We start from the raw sequence: 18,674 nt of genomic DNA, 5'->3' as shown, positions 1-18,674 counted from the left end.
CCAAGGGGGCACAGCAGAGGGCCAGGGGCAATGAGGCCTCGGCTGCCCAGCACTGATAGGAGCAGGGAGGGGGGATCCCAAGGAGATGCACCTCTCCTGACACCCCAAAGCCACTGCTGATTTTTTCAGGGCCCTGAAGTGGCACCGGGACGCAGCATGGCAGCTCCACGGGTGGGGGACGAGAAGGCATTAAATTGGAGGAAAAACGCCAAAAATAAAGCAACCCCCCACGAATGAAGTCAGGCCGAGCTCCGGGCCCAGCGGGGCCGCTGCTGGCTGACACCAAGCAGGGGACATTCCGGGACCGGGCGCACACTGAGCCCACCCCGGAGCGGCCCCGGAGCGGAGCGATGCAGCCCCGGCCCGGCAAAGTGAAAGCACCGAGCTGCAGGAGAACGACAAACGGCAAAGGGCTTGTTTTGTTCTGGTTTGTTTCTCAACCCCATTTGCTTTTTAATTTCCTTACTGTAAAACAAATAGAATGTAAATTAAAAACAAAGAAAATAGGAAAAAAAAAATAATAGAAGGAAGGAAAGCCCCGAGGGGAGCTGCCGGAACGGCTCCGTGGCACAGGGGGCAGCTCCGGCTCAGGGAAAGCCGGCCTCCGAGCGATCGGTAGCGCCGTGCCATCTCCCCGCTGTGCTAAAGGACGGCTCTTCGCACTCCCCCTTCGCAGCCCCGAGCATTTCGGCTCCGAGACCCATCCAGAGCCCCGCGCTGACGGCTCCGAGCACCCGGCTCCGAGCGGAGCGAGAGTAGCGGGAGCCGCGTCGGTAGCGCTCATTGACACATTTCTGTTAATTGCCACGGCCCCGGGTCCCCAGCAGGAAAACCGTCGGGGAAAATCAACCGGCGGCCTCGCAGCGCAGCCCCGCCGCAGGCCCGGTACGAATAAATAAACGCACACGGCTGAGAGATGGGGGCATCAATCAGCGCGCCGTATTTTCATCCAGGGCCATACATTTCCATACTCGAACAACGCTTGGCCGCCGGCCCCCCCTCGCTCCCCCTGAGAACCCGGCTGCAAAGAGCAGCGCAAACTGCACGGGCCCCCCACAGCCCCCCCCCCCCCAACCGCAGCACCGCTCCGTGTCCCCGTGCCGGCGGAGCCCCGCCGGGTGCACACTTACGGGGCCGCTTTTTGCAATAATAACCACAACGGCTACAAAGAACGCGAAAGAGTCCTGGGAAGAGAAAAAAAAAAATGCATCAAAAAAAGAAAAAAAAATTGTCACAGTCTTTTTTTTTTTTTTTTCCTATTTTTTTTCTCCTTTTTCTTTCTCCTTAAAGATTCCAGTATTGAGAGCAAAGCCAAAAAAGAAAAGAAAAAAAAAGAAAAAAGAAAAGAAAAAAAAAGTAATATATAGAGATATATAAAAGATAAGAAAAAATAATTAAAAGATTCTGAGAGGGGAGAAAAAAGGGATAGGATGCGCACAGGGGTGTCCGGATGGAAAAAGCTCCGTTCCCCCAAAGCGGATCCCACGAGCAGATGGATGGGTTACCAAAAATATGCTAAAAGGAAAGAAGGGAAAAATAATGAAAAATAAAGAAAAATAATGAAAAAATGTAAAATCCGGTGCCATGCAGCAGGATGCTGGCTTCAGTCTTAGGGGGGAGGGCGACGCGCTCAGTGCGAAAGCGACCCCCAAAAAGCAAGAAGACAACAATTAAAAACCATTTCTCGTTATGAAAGAAAGCAGCAGCGCTTCTCGCAGCCCTCGCCCCGCGCCGCGTTTTGGGGGCTTCGTTCCGCACCGCTCCGCTCCGCGCCCCGGGACCCCCCGAACCCCTCCGCTCCGCGCCGCCGCGCGCCGCTCCGCGCCCGCGCGCCGCCACCCCCGCCGCGCCCCCACGTCACACCGCCACCCGCCGCCACGTGACCCGCGGGCCGGGCGCGACCACTCGGGGCGCGGAAAAAGGGGGGGCGCGGAAGGGAGCGCGGAGCAGCGGGGGTCTCTCCGCCGCCGCCGCCCTCACGGCCCGGCGGAACCCCCCGCGCTGAGCCCGAGCGGAGCTCGGCGGGGGGCTGTCGGGGCGCGGGGGCGCGGCGGTGACGGCGGAAGCGCGGTAGGGGAGGTCCTCGTCCCTCCCCGCGCTGGTGGCGGTGGTAGAGTCTGCAGCTCAAATTCCGAGAATTGGGCTCTGTTGATTCTTAGAACTGGGGTTCTTAGAAGTGGTGATGCAAGGAGTTTCTAGGAAAGCCCGGAGACCAGGTGATTGCTGCTTCTATTGCCGCGGCCGATTTTACCCTTTAATTCTCTCTCTCTCTCTCACTCTCTCTCTCTCTTTTTTTTTTTTTTTTTTTCCTCTCTTTTTTTCCCTCCTCTTTCTCCTTCCTCTCTCCCTCCGCTCCTGGCGCTGAGCCGCCCCTATATATTTCTTCCCATTCCCCCCGTTCCCGCGGCAGGTGCCCCGACGGCGCTCGGATATATTAAAAAAAAAAAAAAAAGCAACAACGACAACAAAAAAAAAACCCAACCCAAACAATCTCCATCCTTCCATCCTCTCCCCCGCTCCCTTTTTTTTTTTTACCACTCGCTCCGTGGCCCTAATTAACTAACCGACCCCCGGCGCTCCCCTCTATCCACGATGCGAGAGAAGCGCTGCCCCGTGCCTCCCGAGGCCGTGCCCGCACCGCGCTGTCCCGCTCCGCCGCTCCGTCCCCGCAGCGCCGGCAGCGCGGCCGCCCCGCACCTGCAGCCTTCGGGCGGGCGCAGCGCGGAGCCGCTCCCGCAGCCCGTTCTGCTCGGGGCCGCTTTGCGCTCCCGGGGCCGCTTTCCTCTCTCGGGCCGTGTTTTATATTTTTATTCTCCTCATTTTTATCTCCCTTTCTCCTCTCTTTCTCTCTCTCCCCTCCCCCCCCCCCGCGCTGTCGTTCTTTTCCACCGCGCGAAGCCGCCCCGCAGCCTCCTCCCGGGGCCTTTTCCGCATGGTTTCCATTCCCTTTTGCTTTTATATTTTTATTACTATGATGATTGCGTTCTCTCCGCGTTTCGATTGTTGTTATTCCCTCCCCGATGCGGCTGCGATTTTTGCAACCTGTGGCGGGGCCGCGCCGCGATCTGTCAAGCCCCGAGCGAGGAGCGGGCGCTGATGGAGGAGAGTTGCGGCATTTCCCGGCCCGGGGAAGGGGGGAGCCCGCGGGGAGGCCCGGCCCGACCGCCGCACGTCCTCTCCCTCCCGCCGGCCTCGGGGCCGATGAACCGCGCTGGCTTCGACGGGGAACCGGGGTGGCTGTGAATAAAGCGCGGTGCGACGCTTGGGAACGGGAGAGGAGGGGGGAAAGTGCGTGAAGCGACTCTGAAAATAGCACGCAGCGCTCAAAATAAGAACGACGTTTGGGAACGGGGGGGGGAAAAAGTGCGTGAAGCGACTCTGAGTGTAGCGCTCAGGGCTCAGAGTCGGGATCGTAGTAACAAAACCGCGGGGAGGTCCGCGCGGAGCGCAGCCGCGCACGGAGCGGGGATCCCGGCAGCGCTGCGTCGGGGTTCGGGGCAGCCCCCGGTGCCCCCAGCGCGGCCCTTCCCCTGTGTTTACTACCGCGGCGCGTTTGGCGTGGGGACAGAGCTCGTAAATCTGCCGCCGGGAGCCGCGCGGTTGGCCCCCGGCCACGCGCTATTCCTGGAGCGGCCGCGCAACCTCCGCGCTTGGCCCCGCTGCGCCGCGCAGCCCCTCTCACCCCCCTCCCCCCCCCCCAAAAAAAAATAATGCAAAAAAGGGGTGTGCGAAAAGAAAATGCCACATTATCATTATTATTATTATTTAGCGGGATTTTTTTTTTTTTTCCACAACCCCCCCCTCATTTAAAAAAAAAAAAAAAAAAAAAAAAAAAGACAAAACAAAACCGAAAAAGCCCAACTTTGTTGTGAAAACTTTCGTGGTCGGGCGGCAGCGACCTCTCTCGGCCGTGCCCCCCACCCCGGTCATTCTACCCCCCCCCCCCCCCCCCCCCCCTTCCTCTCCTGTAGTTTGCAAAGTCACAGTATGAAATGTTATGAAATCGCCTCTTGGGAAGGAGGGAAACAGAAAGCAGGGCGTTTGTTTGGAAAAAACTGGCAGCGGCCTCTCAGATGTGCCTAAAAAGCTGCCTTTGACCCCCTGTTGCATTTCCAGGGAAGAGGCAAATTTGGGCTTAAAACCGTGAGTCGAAACCAGGACAAACAGAGCCGGCCTTGCTTTTGCTTTTTGCCACTGATTTCAGGAGTGTGGGGTCGGTGCAGAGCTGGGCTGGGAGTGGGCAGATGTGGGACCAGGGCAGCTCCATGCTGAGCCACATCTGTCTGAGCCCCAGCTCTTACCCCGTGGAAGTGTCACTGATTGGGGTCAGCCCTCCTTCCATCCGGGGCTGCACGCCGAGCCCTGGCCAGAGGTTTTAAGTGCTTGGAAAATGAGGATTTGCTGTATTGTTTTGACTGCTGGAGGGATGAGAGCTTTGCGAATGAACGCAGGCTTTCTCCATCCGTCCTTGGGGGGTTACAGCTCAAAAATCCCTTAGAAAATATTGTAGGGCAGCCTTCTCTCTATCTATAGAAACAGAGAGTGAGGCAGAACCTGAGCTCCTGTTATTGCTGCTTTAAAGCCGTGTAACGCAGACAGCAATTTTTGCCCCGTGAAACAAACCATCAAGCCATTCAAATATTCAGAGGGTGTCGAGCAATTTTCCAGGGGAATGGATTATTGCGTCGTTCCAGTAAGGAAAAAAAAAAGCTCTGTCTGCAAGCAAAGCAGATCAAAGAAGTGGGGATGCATTTCAGTCCCAATTTCCAATTCCCCTCCGTTCTGACTGAGTCAGTATTCGGAGGGGAAGTGAGGGTGAACCGGGTGGTTGTTGTTGCAAAGGAAGAAGTGGGAATGAGAAGTGATTCTTCCCGATCCCGCTGAAAGAAAAAAAAAAAAAGAGAGAATCTGTCAGGAGTCAGATACTGTCAGATACTTTGTAGACATAGCAGGGAGGACCTCCAGGCTGCCCGATGAGACAGAAATAAACCCCGCAGGAACACGAAGATTCGAAAAAAATAAAAAATAAAAAAATAAAAAAAAAAAACAAGGCTGGAAAAGCTCATTAAAAAAAAATAATAATAATAACGTCGCTCAGACGCGTTTTAAGAGAAACAGAATTACATCGAGCAAATTATATGTTTTCCAGGTTTGGTCGGAGAGTTGTGTTTTGCAAAGGGGAGAAGCTCCGTCCCGCAGCGCAGCTTACTGCTGCCATCCAGCGGTGCTGCGCGCTGCGCGGGGTCGGCGCTCAGACAGCGGCGATAGACGGCTGTGGTTTTTTTTCCCTCCCCCCCCCCCCCCCCCCCCCTTTTTTTTTTTTTAAATCCGAATTTCTGCCCAATTTAGAACGGGACGTAAAGCTGTGCTGCTTTTATTTCGTTGTTTATTAGTTTGTTTTTACTTTCAGCAGCCTGATGTTGGGCTTGTAGGGTTGTTGTCGTTTTGGGTTGGTTTTTTTTTTTAGTAAACGCACTGACTCTGCCCTCCAAGTCCCATTACAAAGCCAGGTGGTAAAACTCGGTGTGTGCTTTAGCAGCGGGGGTGGATATCCTCTTAATGTGTTTGAATACCCCATTAAAAAGAACCTGTTGTTACAAAGTCCATAGGTGAGCAGAACGGAGCTCTCACCTATGCATTTCTCAATGCAGTTTCTGTCCGTCCACGTATTTCTTGTGGTGGTTGAAGAACCATTTCATGCCCATTTTAGTGCTGCAAAATCCCAATGAAGGGCTTTTATGGGTTCGGACAGAGCCTAAAATGTTGTTTTCAGGTTTCTGAGAAGTTTGTAAAATCTAAATTTGGTGGAAAGTTGCCTGCGTTCTCGTAACCTCTCATTCCGTTTTATAGCAGCATGGGAGTCTATAAACAGGAGCCCTGTGTGTTGAGTGCCTGTATTCTTTCCTAGATCTATTTTTAAACCATTCTTCTGTTTGGCAAAAAGTGACACTCGGTTTCCATGTTTACAGCAGGCACTGGCAAACCTCAGGAGTTCACAGTTTGCAGTTGGGTTAGATGGATGTCCGAAAGTTAATGTCTGACCAGTCGGCTTCAGACTACAAATTTAGACTGCAAATGGAGTCCTCCCTGCATTTATTCTTATTTCTTTTTAAATCCGCTCTAGACCTTGTGTTCCCACTGCACCAGGGCAAGTCAGCCAAAAAGGCACACGTAACCCTGAAGCATTTAGGATGCTTGAAAACCCCTGCGGTGCCCGTGGAGCTTCATACCTGAAGCAAGTAGCTGGGAGAGGAGTAAGAATTTGGGGGTCTGTATTTTCTCCCCCCCATTTCTCCTTGCTGATGTGCTCCCTTTGGGCTGCCCACTGGGATCCTCTGAGAATCCACGGGTTCTGTGAGAAAGATGGGACTGCTGCTGGCAGCAGGCAGAGCTCAGGATAAGTACAGTGCAGGACAGTGGGACCCAAGGAAGATGTCCCCTCCTTAAATCCATTTGGCTCTACAAATACAGAGGTGCTCTCTCCTGGGTAGTGCACCCCGTGCTGCACTTGTCCCACTGCAGCCAGGTGGGATGCTGGGATCCTTGCTGCCAACTATGCTGCGTCCGTACAGCACAGAGATGGGGAGGGCCGGGTCGGTGACATATGGAGCCCCACGGGGATGGGGACTCTGCCAGCTGAGCGGTGCTCAGCCTCACTCCATTGCTTCGGCTGGGACGTGGCTGCTGCCTTCCCTTGAAAAATTCACGTGCCAAGTTGCTTGGGGTCATTGGGAAGGCTGCAGCAGGCTCAGCTCCACGCTTCCCAAGGGCTCTGCTCAGCTCCCAGCTACGTGCCCTCGGTGGGAAACATCGAGGGCGGCTCTGCTGCGCTCCCCCCCGCGCTGCGTTGATGGTTGGTTTGTTGTTTTTTTTTCTGCAAAGACCAAAACAATGTAGAGACTTAAGCCGGGCTGGCTTTCAAGGGCAATCCTTTTAAACCCTCTTTTGAAGTACGAACTATAAAGTTCCCCGCAGTGCTCAAGAAAATATGCAGTTTTCCTGGTTCCAAATGCTGATAATAAACCCGTTCAGATAATGTATTGCATTTCCTAGAAACATTTGTTTGCTGGCAGGAAATTGGATCAGATTGAAAGTTAGCAGAGCGCTCGATAGAGCGAGTGCAATCTGCTGGCGGAAGGGGACGATGGAAAAAACGCCGGGGCTCGTGCTGGCAGTGCTACGTTTGATCTGTGCTGACAGTGTGCTAGGACTCTTCTCTGTCTCTCCTTTGCTTATTATTAACCAAGCCACGTTTTGGCCTAGACGCCAACCAGAAGCTGCTAAATTAATAAAAAGTGCGCTGTGACAGCTAAAGGACGCTCGGTGCCCCTTGATTGCGTGGCACGGGGAAAGCTGAGCTGGGAGCTGGCATACCCTCAGTCCCCCACATTTCATTTCTTTGTCTGCCTCTCGGCACTGGAGGAACCTAGCATCCATCTGTGGGATGGGGGGCAGCTGGCAGTATGCCCAGGCTGGGGGTGGGGGGGCAGGATGGAGCTTCCCCTGGGCGGGCAGTTTCGGAGTGCTGTGTGGGATGAGGTTATGGGGAAGAGAGACTTCAGCCATCCACTACTCTGGGGTGATGCAAAGGAGTTCGGCACGGCGGGCGCTGGAGGGGTAGGAGAACAGGTGCGGGGGTGATGGGTGCCCTCCTCCAGATTATCGGTATGGGGGGAAAGGGTAGGGTGAGGAGAAGCCTCCGTGCAAAGTGGGATAGGAGAGGAAGGAATCTCCTCTTTGTGGAGGGTGAGGGGATGGATGGATGGATGGATGGATGGATGGATGGATGGATGGATGGATGGATGGATGGATGGATGGATGGATGGATGGATGGATGGATGGATGGAGAGGGATTCCTTAGATGAAGGAGTGGATGGGTGGGAGGAGCTGCCCTGTGCTTGGCAGAAAGATGGAGAGATAGGGGTTGCAGCTTCTCCCCTCTCTGTGGTGCAGGGGGCAGCTGTGGGGGTATCCCCTCTTTGTGGGGTGGAGCTGGGGGTTCCTTCCCCACACAGTTGAGCTGCTTGGCACTGGCAGAGCAGCAATGGCCCTGGGCTCCCTTCCAGGAATAGGCTTTCTCGGGGAGGTGCCAGCAGGGAAGGGCCGTTCCCTGAACTGCTGGGGCAGACCCACTGCCTTCCTGGAAGGCAGCAAGCACTGACAGTCCCGTGTGGCCACCCCCGAAATGGGCCCCGACCTTCCTCTCCGGGCACAGCAAGCCCCGGCGTGCAGCCTCCAGCACTGCCACTGGCCCACACCTCTGAGGTACTGGGCAGGAAAATTTCGGGGTGGGGGACGTTGGGGTGACGTTCTGAATGCAGCTGAACCTGAGGGAGCATCTGAGGGTGGGGGGGCATGGGGATGGAGAAGATCGTGCTTGCCCATGGTGGTCTTCTGTGCTCCCCATCGCTTCTCTCTGCTCCTCATCATTGTCCCCTTCTCCTCAGAGCACCCTCCCTGGAGCACAGAGGTTGGGAGGGGCAGGGTTAATGCTGCTCTGTTAGAGAGGGGACGGAAGGATCCTGCATCCTGCAGTCAGAATGCTTGGAATGCACCTGCCTGCCCCAAGCACTGCGCTGGGGAGAGGGGATCTGGGAGGGTGCATAGGGTCTGGGTGTCCCCCACCCCCCGCACCCCCCCCCCCGACTGCTAATGCTGTGAGTAAGGGAATTTGGCGACAGCAGCAGCTCCTCACGTGATGCTCACAGGCACAGAGTTCATCTCACAGTTTGTTGGTTTACAGACAGGTCAGTCCCTGTATCTGTGACACCGGGGTGAGCCACCGGGAGCCCAGCCAAGGGCGGGATGTGACCCAGCAGCCCCAAATGGTGGGAACACAAATGTGTGCTGAGCTCCTTGCAGAGCCCGGGCTTTCAATTGCGAGTGGCTGGCGGTGAGCAAGTACAGAAAGGTCAGAGCCTGCAGGATTTGGGAAATGAGTCACTTTTTGTGCGCAGGCTCAGAGTGGCAGGTCTTGAAGATTTGCATTTGGTGGCTGCAGTAGGACTGTAACACCCCTCTAGGCTCTGCTTGACATCACGCCTTAAATCATGCCCCTTCTTCCCATCCCAGCCTCTCTGGAGCAGGAGGGGAGCTCCATCCACCTCACTTGCAGGTACAGGGCTGCACATTCTCTCTGCAAGTGCTGGTGGTCCTGCTGCATCACTCCAGCTTGCAGAGTCAATCACTCGCTAACTGCACATCTCCTTGTTCCTGCTGAGGACTTCCCCCTTTGTTGGTGCCAGGTTCATTGTGTTTGCTGGTTTTTAGTAAATGTGGAAGTAACAGTGTGAGTTAACTCCTGGGTTTCCTTGCTGTGCTGCCCCAGCCCTGCTTCCAGTATTGCCAGCTGCTGGAGACAAAGCTTGAAGTCTGGGGAAGGCTCTTCCAGCAGCTGGAGGAAGGCATTTGTTTGGGTCCTCATCCGTCCCCGCCACCAACTTCCTACACGATCTTGGCCAAGTCATTGTGGCTCTTGACATCCGCATCCTCCCGCCTCTGTCTGGCTGTCCTGTCCCGTAGTGCTTCTCCTGCTGCTCAGTAAGGGTGAGAGCGGCTCGGGAGGACCAAACTCAGCTGCTGTCCAGGTTTCTGAGAAGAGCAGCAGCAAGTGCTGATGTGTAAGTCATACCTGTTAACGAGGTGGTGGGAGCGTGGCATTGGTCTTGGACGTGGCGTTGGCTGGGAATTTGATGTTGGCAGGGGAGAGCTGTCCCTGAAAGAAGTGGTGAGAAAATTCTCACTTGACTTCCCTTCCCCACCTGCCTTCAAGTTCCTGAGTCATGGAAATGAAAATCTCCTTGGCATACGCCCATGGTTTGGGCTAGAGGGTGTGGAAGAAACTATGATTGGATTCTCAAAGCCTGTGGTTGTGATAAGAACATATTGTACCGGAAGAAACAAATGTTAACCTTACTGGAGAGTGCAGGGTTTGTTATCTCTAACTTTTATCCCACTGATACTGTAGGGAAACAGCAAGCTTGTGCCCTGCCGCAGCCAATTCATTATTATCTGCTAACACGGTGTTTGTTTTCTTGTGCTTTATTTACAGGTTTGAAAGAAACTTTTGGACTGTGAATTGAGGCATTGGGTATGTACATTTCAGTATTCCCCCTACCCCCCCTTCCCTTTACAACGTTGAATTAAATGTTTCATTAGACCCAGCTGAGATTCGTTTTCAGGAAAGCAGCTGCTCTGTAGAAAATACATTCACATGAGAAAGGAGGAAGAGATGGGGCTAGGAAAGAGGGGTCAGAGTAGAATTTGGTGCTGGAGGTGCACAAGTAGCCCAAACTTTAGATGTGGGGCAATGCGGGCTGTCATGGGAGGCTGCTGGACATCTCTGAGATGGGTCACTGGGTGCTGTGTTGGGAGCAGGCTGTTGTTCCTCTATTCACCACATCCTTCCTTGCTGGAAGAGGCTGGGCTGCAGTGTGGGCAGCAGCCCAGCAGGTTGGATGAGCTCCACTTCTCACTGCCATCATCAATTTGATGGGAAAGAGGAGATATAGCTCTTCTCTGGGCTGGCCACCTGAGAGCAGGGAAGAAGTCTGATGGTGGATGATGGCTGGTGCTCCACCATATGAGCAGATGTTGAAATCCTTCAGCATCAGCTGGGGGCTTCATGGCTCATTTTGATTCCCATGGCCAAGCTTGGGTGAGGGAACTGGCTCCTGAGGCTGAAGCTGTGCTGGGAGCTTCAGGAGATGAATCAGAGGAGCAGTGGTGGTGGGAGGAGTGGGCTGGGGGTGGGGCTGCCATGGGTGAGGCAGGAGCCTGTGAGATAATCCTCAGGAGGGTCCAGTTGTCTTTGCTTGCAGGATGCGACTGAGGCACATCAGCTTTTGATGCTGTCCCAGGGGCCTCGCCAGGGGACCTGGAGGCATCCCTGCAGGGCAGCAGGCTGCACATAGGCATCCTGGAGCAGCAGGGGGCTCTGCACTGAGGTTTGGGTGCTCTCCAGGATTTTTCTTCATTCCCATCTTTCTGCTTCTGTCCTGGGCAGACTCAAGATGGCCTCACCAGCAGACAGCTGCATCCAATTCACCCGCCATGCAAGTGATGTCCTCCTCAATCTCAACCGCCTTAGAAGCCGGGATATCCTGACCGACGTCGTCATCATTGTGAACCGGGAGCAGTTCAGAGCCCACAAAACAGTGCTGATGGCCTGCAGGTGAGTGGGAGCTCCCTCTGCTTTTAACCATTCCACAGGGTGAGTGAGCCCTCTATGACTGGTGTATCTTCTGCTATTTTTGGAGCTGTTCCTTCTGGCTCTAGGGCTGTGGATTTTCAAGCCCAGTTGGGTCTGAAATCCTTTTCCAGGTCAAGGATTGCTTCCTAGTGACCTCTAATTAGCATCCCACCATTACCTCACCTCATTACTGCAGATGCCTTCCAGGGTTTCCTGCTGACAATCTAAAGATTTGGAGAAGCAAAGATTTGATTATTAAGACATCTGAAAAATGTTTTGCCAGCATTTTTCTTTTCTTTCCTTTGGGTTGAAAGAGTGAGCATGGATGCCCCAAGAGGCTTCTGAAAGAAGTGAGTCAGTGGGGGAGAGGGTGGTGGTAAGGACAACAAAATAAGGGGAATTTCTAAAGCAAGGCAGTGGGGAGCTGTTGAGCAGGTGAGGTCTAAAAGCAGGCTGTGCTAGTTGCTAAAAGTGCAGTGCAGAAGACGCTTACTAAGCTAGGAAACCAAGCTTGATAATAAGGGGGAAGCTCAGGGAATACTGTAATTGGACTCCTTGTCCTCCTCTCTTCCCATGCACAGGACTCTGTGAGCTAAGGGATTTCAAGTTCTCCTTTCTTCTTCTTAATTGTCGTAATGATTGTCTTCCTCTGTCTCCTCTCTGCAGTGGCCTCTTCTACAGCATCTTCACTGACCAGCTCAAGTGCAACTTGAATGTCATCAACCTGGACCCTGAAATTAACCCTGAGGGGTTTTGCATCCTTTTGGACTTCATGTACACCTCCCGCCTGAACCTGAGGGAGAACAATATCATGGCTGTGATGGCCACGGCACTGTACCTGCAGATGGAGCATGTGGTTGATACCTGCCGAAGGTTTGTCAAATCTAGGTGAGCACCACAAGTGAACTTTGGAGAGCCTGGCACGGTGTGTTTGGGTGGGAGAGGGGAGGGCTGACAAAGTAGCTGCAAACTTATCTTTATGTGCTGAAAATGAATGCATCTCTTCCTTTTTGCCTGATTCCAGTGAAGCTGAGATGGTGTCTGCTGTGAAGACCCCAAGGGAAGAGTTTTTGGCTGGCCGGATGCTGAACCACCCAGAGGTGATGGCTTATCGAGGCAGAGATGTCTCAGAGAACAGCATGCCTCTCCAGAATGGGTCCCTCTGCAATGGGAGGGCCTTCGCACCTGGCTTATTCAACAGTTTGTCTGGATCCTCCATTTCCTACCCTGGGTACAGCCCTCTGCCTCTCAATGGCTTCCTCGTGGATGATGACTTGCGGGAGATGAGGATGCCTCTCTCCGAACTCTCAAGGGTGAGTGCCTTCCCCAAGGAGAGGATCCCGTGCGACAGCTCCAGGACGATCCCCACGGAGTACATGAGAACCATCACCGACATCTCGGCCAACATGTGCCACGCCACCATCTATTCTCCAAAAGAAGGTGCTGCTGAAGAAGCCAGGAGCGACATGCACTACAGTGTAGCTTCTGGCCCCAAACCTGTTGTCCCCTCCATCCGGAACAATCCCTACTTCTCTTGTGACAAAGTGGCCAAAGAAGAGGAGCGGACCTCTTCAGAGGATGAGATCAGCCAGCACTTTGAGCCCACCAACACCCCCCTGGACCGCAAGGGCCTGATCAGCCCCCAGAGCCCCCAGAAGTCAGACTGTCAGCCCAACTCTCCCACTGAGTCCAGCAGCAGCAAGAATGCCCGCATCAGTCAGAACTCCAACTCTCTTTTCACCAAGAGCCCCACTGATCCCAAAGCCTGCAACTGGAAGAAGTACAAATTCATTGTCCTCAACTCTCTTAACCAGAGCACCAAACAAGACAGCGCTGACCAGAACGAGATGGGAACCCTCTCTCCTCGCACCTACATGCCCATGTCCACTTGCCAGCAGTCCATGGAGCCAGAGCATCTCAACGTGCAATCCCCCACCAAGATGAGCGTGAATGGAGAAGACTCCAACATCCCCCAAGCGAGCAGACTCAACAACATTGTTAACAGGTGAGAAGGTGGCCCCTGGCAGACAGGACTCCCTGTGTTGTTGGTGAGAGTTTGGAGGTGTGCGACATAGCTGTAGTGTTGTGTTGGGGTGTCTGGCTGTGAGCAGGTGGAAACCTCTGTGCTTGTTGAAGCACTGCCAGGGTTACCGGCTGGATTCCAGCTGTCCCCATGATAGCAGTGCCAGCTTGGCCTCATGGTGGAGTTGGGAACGCAGGGTCAGGAATTCCTGACCTGCTTCACCAGCTCTGGATGGTTTCTGGAGCATGAATTTGGCAAGCATGGTTTTCACCCAAATCACTGCTTAGAGCTTGTGGTTGGCTGTAGGCACTGCAAGGCTGAATTAGCATGGAGCAGTGTGCTGTCCCCTGGACCTGGATGTTCCTAGAGAGCTTTGAGGTCATTTTACAATGGGCACCTGCAAGGTGAGGCTGAGGGACCTGTTGTTGATCAGGGCTATGCTGTGCGTCTTAGCTTAGAAGTCTCCCCATAAACCATGGGTGTTCCTTGTGTCTGGAATGATGCAAACAACAAGGACCTGGTAGCTCAAGCACAGCAAGAGCCTTCTCACAGCTGTATGTGTTGCTGTCCTTCCACAGGTCCCGGGATGGGTCCCCACGCAGCAGCGAGGGGCAGTCCCCTCTCTACATGCATTCGTCGAAGTGCAGCTCCTGCGGCTGCCAGTCCCCACAACACACTGAGATGTGCCTTCATACCTCTGGCTCAGCCTTTGGAGAGGAGATGGGGGAGACCCAGTCTGAGTACTCTGACTCCAGCTGCGGTGAGTCCTGCATCCTGTTCACCTTTTCAGCCAGCAGGCGAGGGGACGCGTTCACCCAGAATCCTTCATCCAAAGGGATTGCCAGATCTGCCTCTGGTGCTGGTGGATCCCAAAGTGCTTTATGGTGTTAACTGGCTGCCCAGCTCTGTGCACATGTGTGAGATGCACGCATGTGGGCACTGCTTCTGTCTTCCCCTTCCCCAGCACCATCCAGATACCTTGTGTGGGGAGTTAGTCACCTGCTGCTAACCTGGCAGCTAAGGACAGGAAATAAATTGAACTCCACCCTGCCACTATCACATGAGAACAAGCTTGGCAGATGTAACGATCCTAATGGGGATTGGGCAAGGTAGTGTGTCTCATGCATCCGTCACGATACCTTCATTATCAGGGAGCCAAATGTGCACATCTGGAGAAATGCAGATAATGAGCCTTGCAATCTTGTTGCAAAACCCCGCAAGCCCAGAGACAATATCTATCTGCCCGTAGCTCGGGGAGAGGGAATGCAGAATTGTCACTGTGGTGTGGGCAGAGATCTGCAGCAGTAGCACAGGTGTGATGCTCGGAGCTCCACACAGCATTTAAGAGTTGGGCAGCCTTGTAACAGGGGACCTGCCTGCTTCTTCGGGAGATGGTGGTCTTCCCATGCTCACGGAAGACATCTATACTGTGAGAGCTTAAGACCTCTAAAGGTGCTGGAGTTGCTCCAGAACCAAGCATCCTTCAGAAGATGCCTAATAACTGGGGTGCATAGAGTTGTGCATCACCCATCTCACCGCTCTCCTATCTGCTCCTCAGAGAACGGAGCCTTCTTCTGCAATGAGTGTGACTGCCGGTTCTCCGAGGAGGCCTCACTCAAGAGACACTCTCTGCAAGTCCACAGCGACAAACCCTACAAGTGCGACCGCTGCCAGGCCTCCTTCCGCTACAAGGGGAACCTCGCCAGCCACAAAACCGTCCACACAGGTCTGCAGCTCCTCTAGGGCTGAATTTGTTTGCTATAAAGCACTGGGTGTTTCTAAACGTGTGGCTGGGGGCAGATGTGTGCCCTCTGGGTTGCGCAGACAAAAAAGGAAAATAAAAATAATCATGTCGGGGTTTTTTTTTTTTTTTTGGTTGTTGATTTTCCTACATCCTAGAAATCCAGATCGTATCTAGCCTGGCAAAAAGTCTGCTGATAGGAAAATCTGTGAACAAATAGACCCTGTGAATCAGCACAATGAAAGCTGGGAAGGGAAAGGGATATTAGGGGGTTAGTCGTTTGCTGACAAACCTGGGGATTTTTATTTCATGCTTTTATTATGCCAACAACCAGTTTTCTGGCTGGAGAGGGAAGGTCCCGCAGTCCCACTGGAGCTCCACATGGCTGCAGAGACAAGCAGGGAGACACAAGCACCGGGCTGGGTCTGATAGTGCAGGTTCAAAGGCCTTCAGACCCCCGCTCCCCCCCCACCCCCCAGCCAATTAATCCAACAGGCAGGAACCCATTTGCCTTTGAATGCTAAACAAAAGAAAAAGGCAGGAAGGGACAGGCGATGGCTTGTTCTGCTCCCCATTGAGCTCATCTTCAATGAGCCTGAAGAAACTAGTTAAAATCTTTCTGCAACTCCCCCCTTGCCGTGAAAAGGCAGCCAGGGCTGACAGCAGGAGTCGTGTCTGAAGAATGAATGGAGCCGGGTCCCCAGGCATGCCTTGGGTTCCTGCTCTCTTGGCTCTTCTCCCTTCTCCAAGGAAGAATGGGACGTGCCTGGGACTGTCAGGCAGCTGTGTGTGCCCTGCTCAGTGCTGTGGGTCACTCAGGGTACCAGCCAGGAAGAGTGATGCTGTTAATCCTTGCTAGTAGAGCTGCCTGACTTTCTCTTTTGCCCTGGAGGCTGCAGATCCCAACTCCAAAAACACCAATAGCAAGATGAACTCTGCTCCAGAGATGAGCAAGGCTGCTTCTGCCTGCTGTTCTCTTCCTAAAATACCTGTGTGCTACAGACACCTCTAAAAGGGTCAGGCACATGACAGGACCATGCTTTGGGGCTCACATGTGTATGGCACAGTGATATTTATCCCCTTGTCCTTTCTGTTGGACTCTACAGGAGAAAAGCCGTACCGCTGCAACATCTGTGGGGCGCAGTTCAACCGGCCGGCCAACCTGAAAACCCACACACGTATTCACTCCGGAGAGAAACCCTACAAGTGCGAGACCTGCGGGGCCAGATTTGTCCAGGTGGGTGTGAGCTCTGACCCACAGCACCCAGGGGTGGGACATGGCCAGGATCCTGCTGAAGACCTGGAGGTGGCTGCAGGGCCATGCAGAGGATAAACTGGGGTTTGATGGTGGTGGAGGCCAGCTTGTTGGCTCAGTGGGAAACCTAACCTGGGGCTGCTCTCCCCCAGGTGGCCCATCTCCGTGCTCATGTGCTCATTCACACTGGGGAGAAGCCATACCCCTGCGAGATCTGTGGCACACGTTTCCGGCACCTGCAGACCCTCAAAAGCCACCTTCGAATCCACACGGGCGAGAAACCGTATCATGTGAGTGATCAGCCTCCTTTCTTCAGGGATTGGGATGCTAACCAACCCAAGGGGTGGGAAGACACCAAACCATTCAGATGGGCTTGCTGCAGCATTGGAAATGCTCTGATGTGTGGCCAGCATTGGGTGCATCAGAGCTGCTTTCCTATTCTTCCCCAGTTCTGGAAGAAGGTTACGCTTCTCCAGATAGCCATGGCTTAAATTGCAGCCTCCTGCTGCATGTGGGGATGGAGAGAGGAGCTGTGGCAGCACACTGTGCCTTGCTGGGGTCAAGGCTTGGGGGTTCAGCAGCTTCCCCACTGCTTCTCCCACCGTACTTTCTCCACTCCATCTGTGCAATGGGCGCAGTACACGGAGAGGACGGGCATTTGCTCGGGCATGCTGCTTGTCCTCTTCCAAGGGATGCATGCGTCCCCCGATGTGATTTTGACCCCTTGTGCCTTTGCTTTCTGCTCTGCAGTGTGAGAAGTGCAACCTGCACTTCCGCCACAAAAGCCAGCTGCGGCTGCACCTGCGGCAGAAGCACGGGGCCATCACAAACACCAAGGTGCAGTACCGCATCTCGGCCAACGAGGTGCCTCCAGAGCTCCCCAAGGCGTGCTGAAGGCCGAGGATTTCCCAGGAGGAGGTCAGAGGGAAGCTGTCCAAAGGATACTTGCAACACTTTAATGGAGAAAAAAATATATATATATATATATAAAGGAAAAAAAAATTCATCACATGATGGAGTGCCTCTAAACCCATAGTGCAGATAGGTGGAAAACATTAGAAACAAACTAAAAAAGCATAAAAAAAATAAAAATAAAAAAAAAAAAGAACAAACACGGGTTTTATTTTTCCCAGTTATGTGAAAGAAAAAAAAAAAAAGAAAGAGAAAATTATTCAGATCTTATTGTATATAGAACATAAACATGAAAAGTAGTCATTTTAAATGTCTGTGCAGTGGAGTGTTGATAAACTCTGGAGTCTAACCTTCACAGCCTTTGCCGTTTGAAGATGAGGAATGTAATGTTGATTTATGGGAACAGATTTTTTCTTTTGTATGCAAAATGTGTGTTCTTTTAAAGAGAAAGTATGCTATTAAAGAGAGGGCTTTAACTTTTTTAACCAAAGGTGAAGGAATCTATGGCAGAGTTGTAAATATATATAGATATAAATATATAAATATATATATAAAATAAATATATATAGACCTTTAAAAAAGCTATATTAAAAATATATAAAATGCATTAAAGGCTCAGTTGGACTCTGCAGGCAGAAGCCACTCTGAGAATCTTTATTATGATAGAGCACTTAACGAGATATTTTAAAGTATTGCATCTGTACAAGTAAGAAAATATTTTGTCTAAATGCATCAGTGTATTTGTATTTTTTTGCAAGTGAAGGTTTACAATTTACAAAAAAGTGTGTATTAAACCAACAAAGCTGCAGAAGGAATTTAAAATAATAATAAAATGTAACTTTTTTGTTCTAGTTCTCAGTCTGTATATATGTAAAATGTGGTTTCGCACGGTGCCTTTCTTTTCAATGGAAGTTTTCAATGTATGGACTATATTGAGCTCAGTTTCTTCTTCAAGGTACAGCCTGATGTTGCAGAAAGAGTTTTGGTGGAACTCTCTGTTGGGGAATGTTTTTATTTTGTTTTTGTTTGTTTGTTTTGGATTATATTTTTTTTTTCCAGTCTTATTTTACATTGCTTGTGTTATAAACAATCTCGGGAGACAGGGTTTGGGCTGTGTCTAAACTGCATTAATGCGTTCTGTAAAATATAGCTGTACAAATAAAAGAATAAAATGAAGAAAAGTGAAGCGCCACGCAGTGAGAGGTCTGGTTTTTTTTTTTGCCTGCCTTCCTCCTGGAGCCTCTGAAGCATGGAATGGAAGGGGCTGAGCCCCTGTGCTGCTCCCAGCTGCAGCCGGGTGGGCTGGGGATTCCTCTCAGCAGGGAGAGAGCAGCTGGGGCTGAAGCCAAGGGGGGCCCTCGGAATGGGGGAAGACCCAAAATGCCTCCTGCTGCGTGCTCACTGGTTGCAGCAAAGCAAGGGGGACTCACTGAGGGCGGCTCTGTGTGACATGGGCAGCGCTGCTGTGGGGCAGGACTCGTGTTCATTTGTGACTAATTGGGGTGCAGGGCTGGAGGTGACTCACTGTGGTGGCTCTCAAAGTACCAGCGGG

The 18,674-nt window shown here is 52.6% G+C and overlaps 1 protein-coding gene across 1 annotated transcript; it reads left to right on the top strand.

Annotated features, from left to right (window-relative positions):
* The first annotated feature begins 2,124 nt into the window (after positions 1 to 2,124).
* On the top strand, positions 2,125 to 18,184 carry BCL6 (BCL6 transcription repressor). The gene is made up of 10 exons (XM_048954607.1): positions 2,125 to 2,216; positions 10,052 to 10,090; positions 11,006 to 11,173; positions 11,858 to 12,079; positions 12,216 to 13,196; positions 13,793 to 13,974; positions 14,773 to 14,940; positions 16,062 to 16,192; positions 16,363 to 16,500; positions 16,961 to 18,184. The coding sequence occupies exons 3-10, from the start codon at positions 11,013 to 11,015 to the stop codon at positions 17,102 to 17,104; spliced, it is 2,127 nt and encodes a 708-aa protein (XP_048810564.1). The 5' UTR covers positions 2,125 to 2,216; positions 10,052 to 10,090; positions 11,006 to 11,012; the 3' UTR covers positions 17,105 to 18,184.
* The last annotated feature ends 490 nt before the right edge of the window (positions 18,185 to 18,674 follow it).

The sequence above is a fragment of the Lagopus muta genome, chromosome 9, assembly GCF_023343835.1.
Source record: "Lagopus muta isolate bLagMut1 chromosome 9, bLagMut1 primary, whole genome shotgun sequence".
Lineage (NCBI taxonomy): Eukaryota > Metazoa > Chordata > Aves > Galliformes > Phasianidae > Lagopus > Lagopus muta.
This window is presented reverse-complemented; position numbering and strand designations above follow the sequence as displayed.

Coding starts and splice junctions, on each gene's coding strand:
- BCL6 (XM_048954607.1), top strand. CDS start 11,013: ATGGCCTCACCAGCAGACAGCTGCATCCAATTCACCCGCCATGCAAGT. Junction 13,197..13,792: donor CTCAACAACATTGTTAACAG/GTGAGAAGGTGG, acceptor GTCCTTCCACAG/GTCCCGGGATGGGTCCCCAC. Junction 16,501..16,960: donor CGGGCGAGAAACCGTATCAT/GTGAGTGATCAG, acceptor TCTGCTCTGCAG/TGTGAGAAGTGCAACCTGCA.